Source organism: Sus scrofa, chromosome 1 (genome assembly GCF_000003025.6).
Source record: "Sus scrofa isolate TJ Tabasco breed Duroc chromosome 1, Sscrofa11.1, whole genome shotgun sequence".
In the NCBI taxonomy this organism is placed as follows: Eukaryota; Metazoa; Chordata; class Mammalia; order Artiodactyla; family Suidae; genus Sus; species Sus scrofa.
The window spans coordinates 243,364,201-243,384,266 of NC_010443.5; the positions used below are offsets into that span (position 1 = coordinate 243,364,201).

General features: G+C 38.1%; 1 protein-coding gene across 3 annotated transcripts in view; it reads right to left on the minus strand.

Moving 5' to 3' along the window:
- The window catches only part of GRIN3A (glutamate ionotropic receptor NMDA type subunit 3A), a 153,538-nt gene that overhangs the window by 100,999 nt on the left and 32,473 nt on the right, over positions 1-20,066 (minus strand). For all 3 annotated transcript variants that reach the window (XM_021066896.1, XM_021066903.1, XM_021066913.1), the window contains one exon: positions 6,285-6,889. In XM_021066896.1, the coding sequence (XP_020922555.1) occupies positions 6,285-6,889 (605 nt within the window). The remainder of the gene's footprint in view (positions 1-6,284; positions 6,890-20,066) is intronic.

The window sequence follows — 20,066 nt, forward strand, 5'->3', positions numbered from 1 at the left end:
ATTTAGCTAAAATAGTCCAGTGACAGAGGTTCCTATTGGAAACTCTGGGAACAGAGATGTTAACTGTTGGTCCCTTAGATTCATGACTCCAAAGCATGTGTTGTCCAGAAGTATGGACTCCTTGTTAGCCTTGCAGAAAAAGATAATGGAGGAAGAGCAAGTGGACACACTAGGTCACCCCACAGCAAAAGGTTCTCCTTGTGTATCCCAGGAACCAGTGTTGACATGATCCAACCCCTGGCTTCCATGTTCAATGCAACTGCATTTCTTTTGAGAACATTTTGAAATATAACAGGCTAGCTCATTTGGCTTGGTAGAGGTCTTTAGAATAAGAACATTTATACATGGGTAATCATGTCTCTTGATTTAAATAGTTTTTGGCTGCAAGAATATGAATTACAAAGTCATAGAATCCCAATTAAGGAATGTTTATATTAATTCTGAAGGAGCATGGAACTTGGATTTAGATAGTTTAAATCTTCCCCTGTAAAGTACTAACTGAATGACCTCAGGCATACCACTTAACTTTTTAAGGCAGGAATGAATCCCTTATAATCAAGGAAATTAAAACTTCCAGAGATTAAATAATTTTGCCAGGGTCACAATGCCAGTAAATTGTTGTAAAGGCAAATGGGAATATCTGAAATTAGAATTATATCATGCCACCTCAAGTTCTTCTGGCACTCTTTTAATATGCATGAACTAGGAACAATCATCAATTGATACCATAGGACTTGTGAATGGGTATTTGTTTTAGTCTTTTTTTTTCTTTTCACCTAAAATTATTTTTAAAAATTTTATTAAAGTATGTTGATTTATAATATTGTGCCAATTTCTGCTATACAGCAAAGTGATACATACACACACACACACATTCCCTTTACTTTTTTTTTTTGGGCCGCACCCGCGGCATATGGAGGTTCCCAGGCTAGGGGTCCAATTGGAACTACAGTTACTGGCCTATGCCACCGCCACAGCAATGCAAGATCCAAGCTGCGTCTGTGACCTACACCACAGCTCACAGCAATGCTAGATCCTTAACCCACTGAGCAAGGTCAGGGATTGAACCCGCAACCTCATCGTTCCTAGTCAGATTTGTTTCTGTTGCACCACGACAGGAACTCCAATATTCCCTTTCTTATATTGTCTTTCATCATGTTCTATCCCAAGAGACTGGATATAGTTTCCTATGCTATAGAGTAGGACCTCAATGCTTATCCATTCTAAATATAATAGTTTGCATCTTGTTTTAGTCTTTTTTTCTAAAGCTTCCCAGTGCCTCATAATACCTGGCATGTAACAGATTCTAAACAGTACATGCAGCATCAATAAGTAAAGCAACATTTACTATTAATGAAAAACCAGTGAATCTTGGTATTGCTTGACTATGTAAGAGTGAAGATGACTGGAGCTTGAAAACTCCTATTTAGGAGAGGAAAGAGTCTCCAGCTCACTGTACCATTCTTTAAAGACAACAGTAGAGGGGGCTTAATAATGCCAGCTAATGCCAGAAGATAATCACTAGTAGAATGGATGTTGTCTCAATGATGAATGATAAACAAATAGCTAGGTTAGAGAAAATGGATAAAAAATAATCAGAGGAGCACACGAACAAAAGAAAGGGCATTGTAAGATTCCTGGGAAAAAGGACCCCTGTTTTCTATTCTTTGTGTCTCCAGAAAGAGCCAAGGGCCTAGCCTAATATTAGTAAGCTTCAACATATGTTTGTGGATGAATAAGTGAATTAATCACTGTCTAATTGATACAGAAATGAACTGCAGAAGCTATTCAGAGAAGAAATTCCATAGCCTGCTGAGAAGCTAGAGTAACAATTATTATCAGGACTATGATTAAACAGCTAAAGGATCAGGGACTTCCTAGGCCAAAGGGAACAAGGTGTCAATCATTGTCTATACTCTTGGAATTCTTTTTTTTTCTTTTTTCTTTTTTTTTTAAGGGCCACACTTACAGCATGTGGAAGTTTCCAGGCTAGGGGTTGAATTGGAGCTGCAGCTGTCAGCCACGGCCTCAGCCACACCAGATCTGAGCCACATATGCTACCTGCATCACAGTTCAAGGCAATGCCAGATCCTTAACCCACCAAGGAGGGGCTAGGGATCAAACCTGCATCCTCATGGATACTAGTTGGGTTTGTTACCGACTAGCATTAAATGGGAACTCCTACTCTTGGAGTTCTTAAAAGAAGGATAACTGCCTTTGACCAGGCAATGGGTAACTCAGGAGCTCAGGGAAAATAGATTCATTACCACCCAGGGCCTTAGATAAGCATGGGCAAATGCTTATCCTAAGAACAGCAAGCAAGTCCTTAAACCCCACATTCATTTTCACAAGAGTCTGGTGGTTAGAATGAGATAAGGGAGTAAATGTGGGCAAAGCTCAGACCAGTTTTGAGAAATAACAATTTTTATATCTTAATAGTTTAAAAAATTACTTGCAAGAATTTTAGCTATATTACTTTACTTAGTTAATTTGTTATAGGATTATGATTTTATAAATATGTCATAGCTGATGTTCTGCCATTCAAGTGACATGCAATATGCGTATAAATTGCAAACTCCTTAGCCTAGCATAAAAGCCCTGTGTGGCATGCTATCAAATTAATAACTTTTTCAGAATCATGTCAGATCCTCTTCATAGGCAACCTGAGTGCCAACTGTACTAAATTTCTCTTTCAGATCTTGGCGAATGTGCATATGCTATTTCCTGCTTCAAACCTGAAAACTCCTATTCATTGATCAAGATCCAATTCCAGTGTTTCTCCCTCATCATCAACTCTCCAAGAAGAGTTTGTTATTTCCTCCCCTGTGTTTGAGGAATCACATATCCCTTTGTTTTAAAACTATTGACTTATTTTTCAACCTCATGCACTAAGGCTGCCAGCTCCAAAATGGCAGGATGCAACTCTTTATCAGCTCTACCTCAGCCAAGTTCAAGAAATAGACACAGACTGCACAGAAACACCCTTGAACGTATATTTGTGAAGTTATCGCCAAATGCTAGATTAGATATCATTGCTTTAAGCAATTAACATTTAATAAAACATCTCGCAGATATACTGTTGATGGTCATGGTCTGAACTTGGCCCCCAAGTGGCTCTGTCTACATTTAGTTATGATAGATGTTTGCTCTAACATGTTGAAGCCCAGGAAGAATAAAATCCTGTTTACCTGTAAGTATGTCTATATAGTCTGCCATGAGAAATGATTTTCTAGTCTAAAGGCTTATGCTGAAAGAGCCATGTTTTGGGGGATTTCATTAACATTTTAAAATGTTAACAATTCTGTCAGCCTAAACTGAAAATGACTGTGTGAGAAATGAAAGCTTGCATAACTCTGACACTTGCTATTCATGGCTCATTATCCTCATGACTTTCATTCTGCAGTGAGGAAGTAGGGTCAGGGCCACAAAATTTAGGAACAATTAAGAAAATTACTATATGCAGATGTGACTTATGGACTGAGAATAATGACCTTGCTAAAAGACTGTATTCAACAAAATAAATAAGTATGATGAAAACCCCACAGATGTTTTATAGCTTAAGGCAGCTTTTCAGTTATTTATTATAAAGAATCTTTCCAGGGTTTTGCCTACTTCCCTTGACCTTTTCCTGAACACTTTGAAACTTTCTCTTTGACTGTATTCCTCAGGGAGTTTAAGAAGTCCTAGGCATATTTCCTGAAAGTTCTTTGAGTTCATTCTCAAACACATCCATGGAGATGAAAATATTGTTACTGACCTCTACACATTGTGAGTTGCTGCCAGGCTCCAAACCACATACTCTTCTTTTACAACTATCAAAGTCTGAGGAATAAACTTGTGGAAAGAGCCACAAGGGCAAAGGTTATCCACTAACCTAACATTCCATCCAAAAAAAAATTGTATCTAGGTTACGTTAAAAAAACTTGTTTTTAATTTAGACCAAATTTTATTTCTCTACCAACCATGTATTATTCTTCTAGAGTCATAGCTGGTATAGGACATAAATATAAAATGTCCTTGTCTCCTTTCTATATTAATTTCAATAAATGTCTATTATAGTAGCAGCTATCTGCTAGGCATTAAACTAGGCTGAATAATAGTGTCTCCACTTAGCAGAATTTATGTTTTAGTTCAGAAGTCAGATGCATAGACAAATAATGATGATGGAACAGGCTAAGTACCATCATATAATTTCATGTACAAAGGGCCATGGGATTTTTATAGAAGGAGGCACATATCTTTAACATATATTAAATTCTGAGGAGCCAGAAAAATCAGCTTGGTCTTGAAAAAATGAACCCCTAAAGTATATACAATCCAAGTCAACAAATATTTCTCCCTGTAGTTTCTAAACATTTTTAGGATTCAAACAGAATTATTTTTTGTGTGCTCTCCATTTTATATGGACAGAAAGACATCAAATAATATAGTTTTTTTTTTTTTTTTTTTAATTTTATTTTCCCACTGTTTTCACAAGTGGTTTTTTCCTGTGTGCTGTTTAAGATTGCCCTTCTAAAATAATGACTATTCAAAATGATAACTTAAGGCTTTGTTTATATTTTTGATTTGAAGGAGAATGTTTTCTATCTCAGATTAAAATCCTGAGCTTCAATTTTGTGCTAGTTCAAAAACAGATAGTGGCTATAGCATAAAGCATGCATAGGCTTTAATCCTGAGGAAATTCAAATACAATGTAGGAAAAAATGTTGAAAGTACAATATAGGAAAATTAGATGATAGAATATCTAATTTTACCATTAATATATTAATAAATGAATTTTGAATTATTTTATTAACAACATTCTGTAAGGAATGTGTAGCCTGTGCTTCAACTCTGCCATACATATGGCATTTAGCATGTTGCCTTGCACGTTGTAGGTGCTCAATCCATATATGTGAAATTAATGCTCTGGACCTTCTGACTTTTCCTCAAATGTTCATGTCTTTTTAAAAGGCAAGACACCATGAGGTTGCCCTGTGTTCCCCTTGTTCTAAGAGCACATCCTGAAAATGGGGCCAGACTGTAGCCCTCACTTCTGAAACAGCAATAATTCTCTGGTTTGGCCTCTCTAACTATAGGTGGTCCTTTTTAGAAAAAAAAATCTTAGTCCCAGTAAAATATTCTTTAAGGATATTCTCCTTTCTCCAGGGATCATGAAAATGATATCTATAGGATGGATTATTCTTTAACTTAAATAAGCTTTTTCATTCCAGCTTCTGAACCAGATTGAGAAGGTGGAAAGGTAACTAAATGAAAAAAACATATATATTACATTATTTATATAAAATGTATAAAATATATATTACATGTATATACACACAAAATGTATAAAATATCTATCATCTTCTATCTATCAATTGATCTATATTTCTATCACAACTCTTCCATGCATAGTAGGAACCACTATTATATCCTTTCTACATAAATGGGTATAGGACATAGGAAACTAAGGTTCAGAGAAGTTAAATCACTTGACCAAGTGATGCAAATAGCAGGTTACAAGAGCTAAAATTCAAGTTCAGAGAGTCTGGCTCCAGGGTCTATGTCTTCAACCACTGCTCTATACTGCCTTAAGCATCATTGTCTGGAAGGAGAGAGAAAGTCTATCTCCTGCTTGACTAATTTTTTTTCTCCACATAGATTTAGAGAGATTTGTTCGAATCTGCTGATATGGGAAAGAGTGGGAAGGAACAGAAACCTTTGTTGTATATTTTTTATAAGCTGAGCACAGTGTTAGGTACTTTTCATATAAAATTTTGTGGTCACTTTGTTAATAATATATTAAGCTATCTGGAGTTCCTGTCGTGGCACAGTGGAAATGAATCCAACTAGGAACCATGAGGTTGCAGGTTTGATCCCTGGCCTTGCTCAGTGGGTTAACAATCTGGCGTTGCCATGAGCTATGGTGTAGGTTGCAGATGTGGCTTGGATCCTGAGTTGCTGTGGGCTCTGGTGTAGGCTGGCAGCAACAGCTCCAGTTAGACCCCTAGCCTGGGAACCTCCATATGCTGTGAGTGTGGCCCTAAAAAAGACAAAAAAGACCCCCCCCAAAATTATATATATATATTTGATACCATCCTAGTTTACTAATTAGAAAACTGAGGCTCAGAGTTTTTAAATAACTTGCCAAGAACACACAGCTAGTATGGGACTATGGGTTTAAAATCAGGACTGAGTGTTCCCCACTATACACCATGTGCTTCCTGCAAAGGGAATAGACAGGGCAATTTTACTTCCTGTCCCAGTCCAATGTATGGGGATATAACTTGGGCTTTGCATCCTACCTTGACAAATATTGTCCCGAAGTAAGATTTTCAGTCTCCACATCCATGCAGTTCATCGTGCTGGGAATGAGAGCAAGTTCTGGCTGGATCATGGTGGCTGTGGCTACAGCTCTTGCAACCAGTTCCATGGCATCTTGTACATAGTACTCAAAGACAGACTGTGTTGTTTTTCCATGAGCAATGAGCCCTAAGGGCAGACCTTCTGTCCTCAGTTCCTCGACATTCTGGGAATCCCCTAGCACCCAATGAAGCTCAGAGGGCGTAACTCCAAACTGGGTGGTAATTTTGAAAATCTGCCGGATACTTTCCATGTCACAGCCAAACATCACCATGGTGGGCGTGCTGTTCTTAATGCTCTCAAGCTGGGCTTGCAGGAAGCTCAAGAGGTCCTCAGTAGAGGAGAAATTGGTGGTGATGTTGATGATCGAGCCCAGGTGGAACTTGGAATTATTCTGGGTAAGGAAGAGGAAGTCGGTGATGTTCCAGTCTTCGTGGCACAGCAACAAGCTAAAATTGTACCAGTTGTTCATGGTCAGGATTGAGACAGTGACATCAGCATCAGAACTTAATGAATTTTCTAAACTCAGTTGGAGGTGAAGGGGATTCTGTATTTAAAGATATGAAAAAGAAGAATTAGAATGTATTGGCCAAAGATTATAACATAGGGTACTTTTGCTTTCTTATGAGGTTTACTCGTTTATTGTTCCCTGTAATATTCAAATGCCTCTGGGAAAAAATTCCCATGACTTGGAAAACTATGTTTCCTGTCTAATGGAATTGATTCCTTACAACAGATTTCTTTATAATTTTTGCTCAAAGTACCAGAAGGCAGATGGTTCTTGGTATAAATGTCAGGGGTGACACAACCATACATTTAGTCTTAAATTGTTAGGCTTGTCTACTTCCTCACAGACAGTCCCCCTCGAGGCATCCCATTTCTAACTATCCCTGTTCTTAACTCATTTGTTAAATTTTCCTGTCAGGTGAAATAATTGGAAGAAATTTCTTTCACTTTCCTTTAAAATGAATAGCAGAGAAATCATATAACAGTGCAAGAGCTTGCATAAGGATAGTGAGGAAAAAGGACGCATCATAGTTTCCCAAGCCTCCAGCCTGTAAGGAAGGCACTTCTCATAATATATATGGTGCTATGGTCTAAATGTTTATGTCAAAACACGTATAGTGAAACCCTAATTCCCAGAGGAGGGGGGTCTTTGGGAAGTAATTAGGTCATGAGGGCAGAACCCTCATGAATGAGATTAATGCCCTAGAGGCTCAAGAGAATTCCCTTGTCTCTTCCACTATGTGAGAATCCAGTGAGAAGCTGGCAGGCTGCAACCTCAGAGAGGACCCCGACCATGCTGGGACCTTAATCTCAAACTTCCAGCCTCGGAACTGTGGGAAATGGAATTCCGTTGTTAAAGCTCCCTAATCTGTGTCATAGCAGTCTACATACACTAAGACATATGGAATCATTAACAATATACTCATCAAAATTTAATACATAGTCTGATACTGAAGGTTGATTGCATTTCTATATTGACTGTGATAGGATTCCTGCTGTGAAATGTGAAATCTGCGCCATTTAAACACATCTATGTAATTTCCACCAATATTGCATCTATAGATAGAAACTCACCAACACAGTGAAAGAAGAACAACGTGTTTGAAAACTCACAAGTTATTAATCATAAAGTAGAAATAGGCCTCTAATAAATAAAACTCTTAACTGCTCTCCTGAGAGAAGGTATTTGACATATCTATCCTTTAATATTGATATTTGGAAGACGGTTAGCACTCTGATTCACATGTTAGGTATACAATAGATACGGGCCAAAGTGAACTAAATGTTCCCGTTTTGAAGCTGTCCGACTACTAGACAATTTTTGAGAACTTGCCAAACATTCAGTTCAATAACACACGTAGAGAAATGAAGAAGGCTTTCTCAGTAAAGTTTCATGCTATTGTACAAAAGGAAAGAAGTATGGCCTTTCCTTACCAACTAAAAAACAAACAAACAAACAAAAAAAAAGTGTAACAAGAAATGGGGTTTGAGCTGAACTTTGAATTCTTTGAAGGGTTAAAAGCCTTCTGATACGTGTAGCATAAGGAATGAGGATTCAAAAGGGATTTATGGGAGAAAAACTATGACCAAAAGCAGTGAGTGAGAGTAATCATGGTGGTAGGAAGGATGGAATCTTAACATTTGTTCTGAGAATGTGACTTCTGTCCTTCCAAAGCAAGCTTTTGAGCAGAACTTGCAATAATATAAGCAAAACTTCAGGAGGATCATCTATAAGTGGCATTCAAAAGGGAGAGGGAAAATAAGCCCTCCAGGATTTTGATTAGGTGCTAAAGGTTTAAACTGGAACCAGTGTTAGTAATGATAGGGAAGAGCGATGAAAAGATTTTCATTAAAATTAAAATTTAGTGACAAGATCAGATGTAAGAGGCAAAGAGATAAAGATGTCAAAAAACCAGGAGCCAGGTATCCCGTCCTTGTTCCTCAGGCTTGAGATGCCATGCAAGATAGGAGGAATGGAATCTCCATTTTTTCACTCCTACTATACTGATGAATATAACTTGCTCAGAGAGTTCTTTCTGCCCTCTTTTGCCTTTCTTCCTTTCCTTCTTCCTTTTTATTTCCACCTCTGCCTTAACCCTCTTCCAGAAGCAAAGACCAATGGAAGGCAAACTTTACATTTTGCTGGCAGGAACACATTATTCCCAACTGTTTTCTTGGCCTCAGCTCCCTATTCTGTTGCCAGTTTTCTCTCTAAAACAGAAACATGACCGTATCATTCTTCTGCACCACAACCTCTGAATCATTCGTAGGACAAATTTCAAAAATCAAGAGTATGGCTTAAGAGTATCCCTAGTCTTTTACTATACCTCCAACACTCCAAACATGCACACCAAGACGAGTCACAGTGGACAATTTATCTTCCTTCTATCAGAGCAAGCTATTCCCACCTACACCTATTTGATATGCTGATCTCTCCACCTGGGAATGTATTTGCCTGCATTCATATTCATCCTTCAGAACTCAGATCTTCCATGCAGATTTCCAGAATTCTGTTTATGTTCTATTTACTAATATTTTCTGTTGCTGTTTTTTTTTTTTTCTCTCACATTATTTTTACCCCATTGATTTCCTGCAGTGGTGAGCTGGTTTTTGTTTGTTTGACTGCTCCTCTGACTGTTGCCCGAGTAGCATTAATCATCTCATGCCTGTGTCATGGTGTCATGTTGTTCATCCCTATAGCACTCTGCACACTGTAAGTTAGCTATTTAGTTAGGTGTTTATCTCTCACACTAGATTGGAATCTTCTTTAGGATAAGGACCATATCTCAACCATCTCTTCTAGCACAGTTCTTAGTTAACCAGAGGTAGTATTTTTTCCTCATTTGTTTACTTTTTAAATTTAATTTTATTGGAGCATAGTTGACTTGCAATGTTGCCATTAGTTTCAAATGTACAGCAAAGTGAGTCAGTCATACATAGAAATATATCCATTCTTTTTTCCCCATATCAGAGATAGTATTTATCAACTGGGATTTTACTTTTGTTTACCTCAACAAACAGGCTATGATCCAGGCTATGATCATAAGCTTGTCAAGGAAAAACAGAAGACCATTTCCAGCAGAGGTTTAAGAAACAATATTTTGCCCCTAGTTGGAACAAAGGCCCTTCTGTGCCCTTGGCACATAGGGATTCATTAAACCCAGATATGAGGATCAGGCTCTAATGGAGGCAGGGATGAAAATGTTTTCATCTTGCTGAACAGGGAAGTAAAGTTAGCTAATCATATTGAGCATTCAGCACCTTAGAAATGAAGGCATTGGCATGAAAGAGTGACAGAGTAGTAAAACAAAGACCTCTCTTCATGGATAATGATAATCACACTCATCCCTGCAAACAATTCTTTTTTTCCCAATTAATTAGTTGTTTATTTTTAGCTGTGCCCGCAGCATGCAGAAATTCCCCAGCCCTACAAACGATTCTACCGAGAAATTCCAGATGTGGCACTTAATTGTTATATAAACTTAAAGGACACAATTCTTCATATAAATATTTATTAAATAATAGTTTAGAAACATGTAGTGATACTGCATTTATCTAGCAGCCTCAGATGCAGCATCTCCTAACTTCTTTCCATACAATAATAAGGGGAAAGGCGTGCATGCACACACACACCCACAGACATATGAAAACGTGTAACAATACAATTCAAGCCTAATTGTAAAACTTTCATTGAAACCTGGGACAAAAATTAAGCAATGAAATTGAGAGTCAAAATCTATAGCTTAGCTATAGATTGCTGTTGGCAAAACAATAACCCATGGCCTGAAAGAAGGTATAATTTAGAAAAAAAATTCCAAATTCTTTATTTCCTAAATCAGAGCTCCAATAACAAAACAATCTAAGAATCAGGAAAGTTCTCCACCATGCTGAAAGATAGTGAAGACTGCCTCATAAATTGCCTCACCGTTTATATAAATTAAAATATACAGGCTCAGTAGAAGGAGGTAGAGGGAGAAAAAAAAATGAATTAAAACAGTAAGTACTAACAAAAAGATTAACAGGTAAATAAATTGAACAGATGTTAATATATGTTAAGAAGTACACTGATTTAATATACTATATTAATATGGTATACACTGAGATTAAAAAGGAATATAGAAGAAACACATATGAAGTTAGGAGCTGATAAAATAGATTTTTTTAAAGTAAATACCATTTAAAGACCTAATTCCACCAAATATTAAAAATAAATTCCAGACCATTTAAGAGTTAAAAGTACAATGTCAAATCATTAAAAGACCAAATAGGTAAATACATCTCAGAGATCACCATGTGCAAGACAAAGATATTAAGCAAAAATACTACAGTATACTTTATTTTTAGCATTAAACACCTCTCATAAACAAAAAAAAAACAAAATTTAAAGGAACATGAGAAAGAAGAGAATATTTACAACAAAATCAGGAAATAGACATTGACTGGGCATTCATTCAATCAAGAAAATTCATTTTAAGCTCTTGAGCCAGAGTACTATGAGCCATACTCTCTGCAAAAAATTTCTGTTGACTATATTGCTGATGAGAGACAATATACAGATAAGCAGATAAATAAACACTTGATATAATTATAAATTATGGAAATAGGGTGTGGCAAGACTAGGGAAAGAGTGTTCCAGGAAAACTGTTAATAATAATGATTAGTACGGTAGGCGGATACAAGTATTTGCACTGTATAAGCATTCTCTAATTGGAACTTCAGAAAAAAATAAACGGTGTACAGAAAAATGATTAATCACTACATATAGGTAAACATATATAATGACTTTAAAAAACACACATTTAACTAAAAATGGGGTCTCATTCTGACCATCCATTTTCTGACTAGGTACCATCTTCCTAGCCCCACCCAGGTAAACAGGTGGAGCCACTACCTGCTTTGATATTCCCATTTGATTCTTTACTTTCCTTTTCTGCAGTGTCTACAACGGTTTGCTACAGGAGATATCTTTTACAAATACCAATTATACCAACTCCTTAGCAGGAAAAGAGCAACTCTATCTCAGGATGGGAGAGGCTATTTATTTGGAAGACATCACATTCACAGCAGAGCACACCCTTCCCTGCTCCAACCACCCTACTTCCAAAAACAAACAAACAAAAAAATTTCTTTCTTTGGTAACTAGCTCCAAAGTCACTTCACAAGTTAGGAAACTTATGGTGCCAGCTGCTGGAGATCCCCTGTCAATCTTTGTTCTTCCTAGGAGCAGAGATTCACCTATTTTAGAGATCAGTAAAAGTTTCAAAAACACAATAGGCTGCAGTAAAGAGCTTGCCAAGGGCTTTGAGATACTCCCTCAGAAGAATAGAGGTAACAAAGCCAGGTTTGCTTTAAGGGTAGAGAAAAGATGAAATTCCTTTAGCTCTTTCTTGGGCAAACCTATTTAGTTCTGCCTTGTAGGCCAAAGCTTAGAAAGCTCAAGTAAGCATAATATTTCCCCCACTTTTAAGAAAGATGAAATTCTGTTCCATTCCTAAGTCTGCTGATTGCTAAAGGTGTTCAAGGGCTCAGAACTGCTTCACGCTGCTATCGCTGCTCCTCAGCCAAAGAGGCTGCGGGAGACTTGCTGTTTCTCATTACCTCACACCTCATTTGACCCATATCATACAGAAGTCTTTTTCCTTCTGAAAATTAAAGTTTATTCCCTTGGAAGCCCAGGCTTTTAAATAAATTAAAATAAATTAACTATTTTTACGGCTGCATTAGGGATTCAGGCAAACATAAGGCATAGTCCCTGCCCAGAAAGTGTACTCTAATAATAATAATTATACAAATGAAAAGCTAATACCTAACAATGCTCCTAGTGCTTTTCGCATATTATTTTATTTTCAAAATGGCCTCATGAAGTGATTCCAATGATTAGCCTCCTTTAAAAGATGACAAAAATCAGGCTCAGAAAGAGTGAGTAATTTTCCCAAAGTTGCACAGCTACTAAGAAATAGAGCCTCGATCCAAAATCCAAGTTTGGAAGACTTGAAAGTCTTATGCTTTTAGCCAGGACTTTATACTGTTCCCTCCACTTAATAAGAACAAATGTGCAGTAGAGACTTGACATTTGTAGGATCAATATTTATAGCTCCCATTATTTGCAAGTAATCCTAAAGGCCCATGGAATCAAGTCACTTTTAAGACAGGTCATGGTATGGGTTAGAATGACATGCCCTGTGTGGATGGCACATGGGAGTCAGTGAGGGGGCTGAGCCTGCTGCCCAGCATGCACACGCCTCAGCCATTCTCTTCACTCACCCTCCTATTTGTAGCAACTCCTGTGAAATGAGAAGACTTGTGTTGTTTCATAAATAGCAATTTAACAAAGAAAGCCAGTGGCATAATTAATGATGTCAGTTTTACGTTTGGTAAAATAAAAAAGTTTGGAAAATGTCACTTAAATTTTTCACTTAGACTCTGCTGAATCTCATGGATGAAACTATAATCTACAATGGTGTTCAACTAGTATGTATGGGAGTTTCACCAAGGATCTTAGGACATATCCTTTGGGATTTTTGAGCCATATACAAGCAGTATATAAGAGGAGTAAAAAACAATGAGCGCTTCAGAAGACAGGGTTATGGATACATGGTGCAGTTGGCATAATGTTGTCAGTCACGTTGGATGTCATGCATTTCATTGCAGCAGTTAGAGGAAAGTTGGTCTTCCCTCATGGAAACAGAACAGATGCTGGTAGACTGGCTCAGTCTTATGAGGAAGTGCTGGCACACATACACAGTCTTCACAAACAACTGGCTGATTGATCCAACAAAAACAAGTGTTGAAAGCCATGGATACGGTGATGTATGCCTTCAGGCAGGGGGAAGAGCAGACATATACATACAGCAGGTACTCTTTGAACCAGTTCAATCCTTTTTCACCATAGGCCACTTTGCAGAAAGGGGTCAGAGGCATAGTAGGTCAGCTTGTGGCAGTCACTCAAGCTGCCTGTGGTAGGCTTCTGATCATGTGTTTTTCCCCATTCTAGTGCCATCTAGATGATACTCAACTCTAGTGCCATCTCTTGATACTCAACTCTTTCATCTAGAGTCCACCCACTTTCACTTTTGTTGTGGGTGGTTATACTTTCTCTCACCCGACTCCTGGTAATCTTGAGAGCCTTTAGCTGCCACTCACTCTCTCATACAAGATAGACCTTGCCCAGGTACAATTTTTAGGGCTTAAAACGGTTACCAGTATACTTGGGGGAGGGGGGACTTTGGTTAAAAGGATATGGCTACAGAAAATATGTAGTCATAAGATGCTCAAGAGAGCAACTGGCTCAGGCAAAATGTCCCAAAGCAGGAAAAGGTGAACCAGGGACAGGGAGTCATTGGAAATGTGGGCATTCAATGTCAGGAAAGCTAGTAGGTGGCAATAAGGTCCAAAACCCTGGTCTGGGGTCCGGAAGGTCACTGCAGCTCCCAGGGGAGCCTGGAGGAGAGAGCCCTTTGGCTCTACTTGGAGTAACTCATAACTTTGTTTGAATTGGGGCTCTGTCATTTACCAGTTGTGCATGACAGACTTCGTGAAAATCATTTAGCCTATGGAGCTTAATTTTACTTTTATGTACAATGAAAATGATACCACTTACCTTGCAAGGTTTGTAAGGATTAAAAAAAAGAAAATATATATATATAAAGCATCAGGACACAGCAGATAGCTCAGAATGCTGCTGCTGCTGCTGCTGAGATTAGGAATATTATACTAGGAGAACTGAAGTATAAGAGGTAGACTGGTGGTATGCTCATTTTATTTAACAAACAGTTGAGTATCTGTTTTAAGCATCTATTTTGCATCTGCTATTGGGAACTGACACTAGGACTATAGTAACGAATAGGCCAATACTGTCTTTTCTTTGATGAACTTTAAAGTCTAGAGGGTGCTGTTATCAGCATCAAGACACAAACTCAAGAATAGTTTAGAAGTATACCAACAGACCAGTAGCAAGAAAGAGTGCCCAATGTTTGAGCCAGACTGAAAGGAATAATGATTTGGTTTTTTGGTTTTAGATTATGAGGCAAATACCTTGACACCCTCTTTCCTGCATTTCAGACAAACCCTGGGCACTGAGGTAAGATCAAATCTACAGACAAAGGTCATGGATGAAAGAGAAGGGAGGAAGAGGCTAGAAGAGGCAGAATCTTCATCACATGCCCAACATGTATAAGTGTTTCATAAATATTAGCCTTATTACTATTATCATCATTGGTATTGTTAACAAAATCAGCCCACCTCCTTGGGCTGGTGTAACTGATCTTCCTTCACGACTCAGAGCATTCTGATGTCAACATCAGTCACTGTGCCTGACTGCAGCACCATGATGTACTCAGGGGCCATGGAGCCAGCTGGTTTCCATTTGACTGCACCAAGAAAGGATGAGCATATGGCAATACCAGAGCTCTTGAATATCTCTAGAAAGTGGATTTTCTCTTTCCTGCAATGGTGTTGGGTTACCTACTTTCCCTTTTGTTGTGTTAGTGTGCCCACATTTCTGGCCTCCTTGCAGCCTCTTTAAATATACTTTGAGCTAAAAAAGAGTATAACTCTCATGTCACAATTTTGTCTAAAGTAAGAATAAAATACAGGGAGTTCCCATCGTGGCTCAGTGGAAAGGAATCTGACAAGGAACCATGAGGCTGCAGGTTCAATCCCTGGCCTTGCTCAGTGGGTTAATGATCCGGCATTGCCGAGAACTGTGGTGTAGGTTGCAGATGCAGTTTGGATCTCGCATTGCTGTGGCTCTGGCATAGGCCGGCGGCTACAGCTCCTATTTGACTCCTAGCCTGAGAACCTCCATATGCCTTGGGTGTGGCCCTAGAAAAATAGACAAAAAGACAAAAAAATAAAAAAATAAGGAATAAAATACAGAAAGACCATGTTACAAGCAAATACTGAGGAGGCTGTGTGCTGGATTTGAGATCAGGACTGTTCTGGGGAAACTGACTTCCACTTTCTTCAACTGTAGCAAGAGAATAATGGTCATCGAACTACCTCAGGACAAGGTGGAGAGGACACGATGGCATGCATGGGGAAGTGACTTATGAAGTAGAAAGCACTATAAAACAGAATACATAATGCATTTGCCTATCTGTTTTGTAGACAGTAGGAGGCTGGTGGGAACCATAAGCTGGAGAGAGGTAAAGGAGGCATTTGTAGAGTAGAATATTCAAGTTAGATAAAATTTTCATATTCTATACCAACTTTTTCATCTTCATATTACAAAGGACAAGATTATTTGTCACATTTCAAGAACTTTTGGAATAAAGACTTTGGTTTAAGGCTGATTTTGGAGTTCCCGTCATGGCGCAGCAGAAACGAATCCGACTAGAAACCATGAGGTTTTGGGTTCGATTCCTGGCCTCACTCAGTAGGTTACAGATCTGTCGTTGCTGTACGCTGTGGTGTAGATTTCTTACGAGGCTCAGATCTGGCATTGCTGTGGCTACGGCATAGGCTGGTGGCTAGAGCTCCGATTAGACCCCTAGCCTGGGAGCCTCCGTATGCACTCAAAGTATATGGAGGTTCCCAGGGTAGGGGTTGAATCACAGCTACAGTTGCCAGTCACAGCCATAGCCACATCCCCTTGGGACCTGAGACACGTCTGCAACCTACCCAACAGCTCACGGCAACGCCGGATCCTTAACCCACTGAGTGAGGCTAGGGATCGAACCTGGGTCCTCATGGATACTAGTCAGATTTGTTCCCACTGAGCCATGACAGGAACCCCACATTTGAATGAACCTCCACATTTATACATACCAGCAGGCAGATGATCCACAAGATAATTAAAATTTATCAAAGTATTCAAACTATTGCTATAGATACTCTCTTGGTGGCAAACTGCAGCATGTTTTCTTATAATAGGAACTATTGAAAAATGCACCAGATAATTACACTGTCTAGCATGCAAGCTAAATTTCCTATGGGAATTTTATTATTTTATGTCAATGCAGCTTGAAACTATTAATAAGAAAGAGATCACTTATGTCAGATGCTAATTTGCTTTATTATACTAAGAATGAAAACTCAGCTAAATGCAAATTATTTCTGTTTTTAAATACCCTCCAGAACTGACACTACAGTAGACATAAACTTTTTTTCTCAATTCCATTTGCCGTTTTTTTTTTTATTAATACATGTTTTGTATACGTAAACCATGGTTCAACTGTGATGTAATGTGACTTTTGTATATACTGGTTTAGCATTCCAGATTAATTTGATAGTATCATACATTTATAAAATCAATTTAATTGCATAATGGCTTATTTGATTTGGAGATTTTTAAAAATTACATGGACTCATATTCATTGTTTACTACCTGGCCGTGACCAGTTTAACACTAGAAATAATATCAGCATGCCATTAAGCAGCATCTAAGTAAATTTTCACTTTAGCACTTTTTAAAACTTGTGGTCTACTAATTATGATAAGTTTTGCTGCAATACATTTTATTTCACCTGCATTATTAGGACTGCATTAGTTTAATCAATGCTTTGTACCTTTCAAATTCTGGTTCAAAGTAAGAAGACACTGGAAATACTGAATTTAGTTCTCAAAGTCTCTGGTCACAGAGGCAATACTTTCTCATGAATGAGTAATTTAATTCTTAATGGTTCTTTAAGCAGTTTTGGCAATCTCAGGCCCAGAATGGTGAATCCTGAGTGAACTGGCTTATGTTCATTCACAATGGTCTAGGTGAGCATTGTCACCAATTCTGAAATGAAAAATGACCTAGTTGGTTAATTTTCAAATTTAAGGTTTGAATTGCATCTGGCTCTGTTGTGAACTCACTGGTCACATCATTACCCATATCTATTAAAGCCCAGTAATAATCAGAGAAGGCAGAAATATTAAGTTTGAATGATCTACCAAAAGCCAGCTGGTGTAATTACGATTTTGTTATTTTGTTTATAAGGGACTTTAAAAGCTCCCTTTACCCCAACTCCTGTACAATTTATGGAATGCCATGAATTAAGGGGTAAGAGTGAGTTATAGGTCTTTCTCTTTCTATTGGGAAAGTTAATAATTTAATTGAGGTGGTCTGTCTTCATGACAGTCTTCTGTAAATATGACTAAATTTTAATATTTATGAATAGCTACTTGTGTTTAATTTTACTTCCTGATTTTTAAAGGAAAGATTCAACCTTCACACTCTCTCTGCAGTCCTTAAACCACAAATAATTACTCTTTAGAAGACAGGTATAGTGAACTGATTTATTAATTCCCTAATTTTTCTTCTCCACTGTGACAAACACAAACAATCACATCCTATCTTGAAACAGAAACATTAATTACTAACATATCTAGTGCTAAAACAAATCAAATCAATAAAATGGATTTTCTGGGTTTCTATCCAACTTACTGTAGAAGCCCTGGAATGATCTCTTTCTGGAATTACTTACTGTTCTCTGTCTGTGTCCTGGATGATCCTGGAGGGTTCTGTTATCCTGTCCCTCTCCTCCCTTTCCAGATCATTCAAGCTCCATCAGAGCCCACTGTTACATCTCTGTTTTCTAGCTCTCATCCGTACTTCCTCTGAAGGGCAACTGTGGTGTCATCTTGTCCTATTTATTAAGTTATCTAAATATATCTTAGTTTCCTTTTATCTTGGAAGCCATTTCAAAAATCTTGGGATTCCCTGAGTGCTCCAGCTCTCTTGTCTATTCATCCAAGGGTAGATCATTTTTTCTGCCCAGAACACTCTTTATCTCTCTTTCTGCATCACTAAGTCCTAGTCATCTTTCAAGGTTGTGCTCAGGCTCTATTTTCTCCACTTAAACATTCCTGACTTGCCTTGCCCTCAAGTTGTACAACCTGCCTCTCTTTTACCTGCAAGCCCCACCATACACTGCACATCTGCCATTCATTTATCACATGGCACAGTCATTAGTTTACTCATCTCTCTCCTTCCTGGACTATTTGGAGGCTAGAGATGTTGCCTTGCAGAGTGAAATCCTGAGTAACATTGCCTAGAAAATAAGAGACTTACAGAGAAGAAGTGGTGGTGGAATGAATAAATGGTGATGTATAGTTTGGATTTAGACAGAGAAGTCTGACCTTTACCTGAGATGCGCGTCTATTTTTTATGAGTCATTTTCCTTCCTATTGGACTAATATGGTACCTCTTGAGAGCCAGGAATGATTATTAGCTGCTTTCCCATAAAATCTTATCCTCCCAGATGACACAAATCTTCTCTGATGTCAATCAGAAAAGTGGCACCTGAATACCCAGAGGATTGACAGAATTGCTCAAGTGCACATACACCCCAGGCACTGTTTAGAAATACATGGCCAGATTCAAACTGTGTCAGTCTTTTTCTTTACACAAAAGATGGTTGGGAGGAAATATTTATTGTGCTTTATAATTTATTTGTATTTGAATTTGTTTAAATGCTCAACAGTGATGCATTTAGAACATACTTCAATGCACAAACGTATCACTAGTGAGGCAACCTCTCAGTGACTCTTCTGCTATCTATAGTGAGGTACTGCTACAGAAGTGGCAAAATGACTTTGAAATCTCTGTGACCAATCTTGAATGGGATTATAACAAGGTAACTAGAAATGATAATAAATAAAGACGATGATGTTAAGGGAAAGAAGAGGACAAAGGAAGATGACAGAGATCTTATCAGGATTTTAAACTTTAAAATAACAACCTATCATTACTGTGTGTAACAGAAAGTATCTTGACATTTTCATAAAAGAGAAAGTAATTAGGCTTCTGTTTACTTGAATTCAGACACACAACTACACATGGCTTGGAGGATGGGGAGAAGGGAATACAGACAACTACACTAGTCTGAATTGTCCCCCTCCTTGCCCTGAATTGGTCTAGTTTGCCACGTTGTATGTATGACAGAAGAGTGAAGATGCTTATTTCTTCCTCAAGGAAATAAAGTGAGCTAGAGTAAGGGGGTCCAGAATTAGTTCCTGAAATGTCTTGCAATTTTCAACTAGGGAAATGACAGAGAGATTTTTCCTTCCTCTCTCTCACCTCCAGGCCTTGTTCTGGAATTCGCTCCAGCTGTTTTTCTCTCTCCCTCGAGCTTACAAATATCCTCGACATCATCCACTTCACTCCTTTCCTGCAGCCCAAGTCTAAAGATGCATTGATGCTTAAAATTTCTACTTCCTCATTTTCTATTTTTCTCATCCAATCGAGCTTTTGAATTCACCATAACAAACTTTAATTTTTTTATTTTATG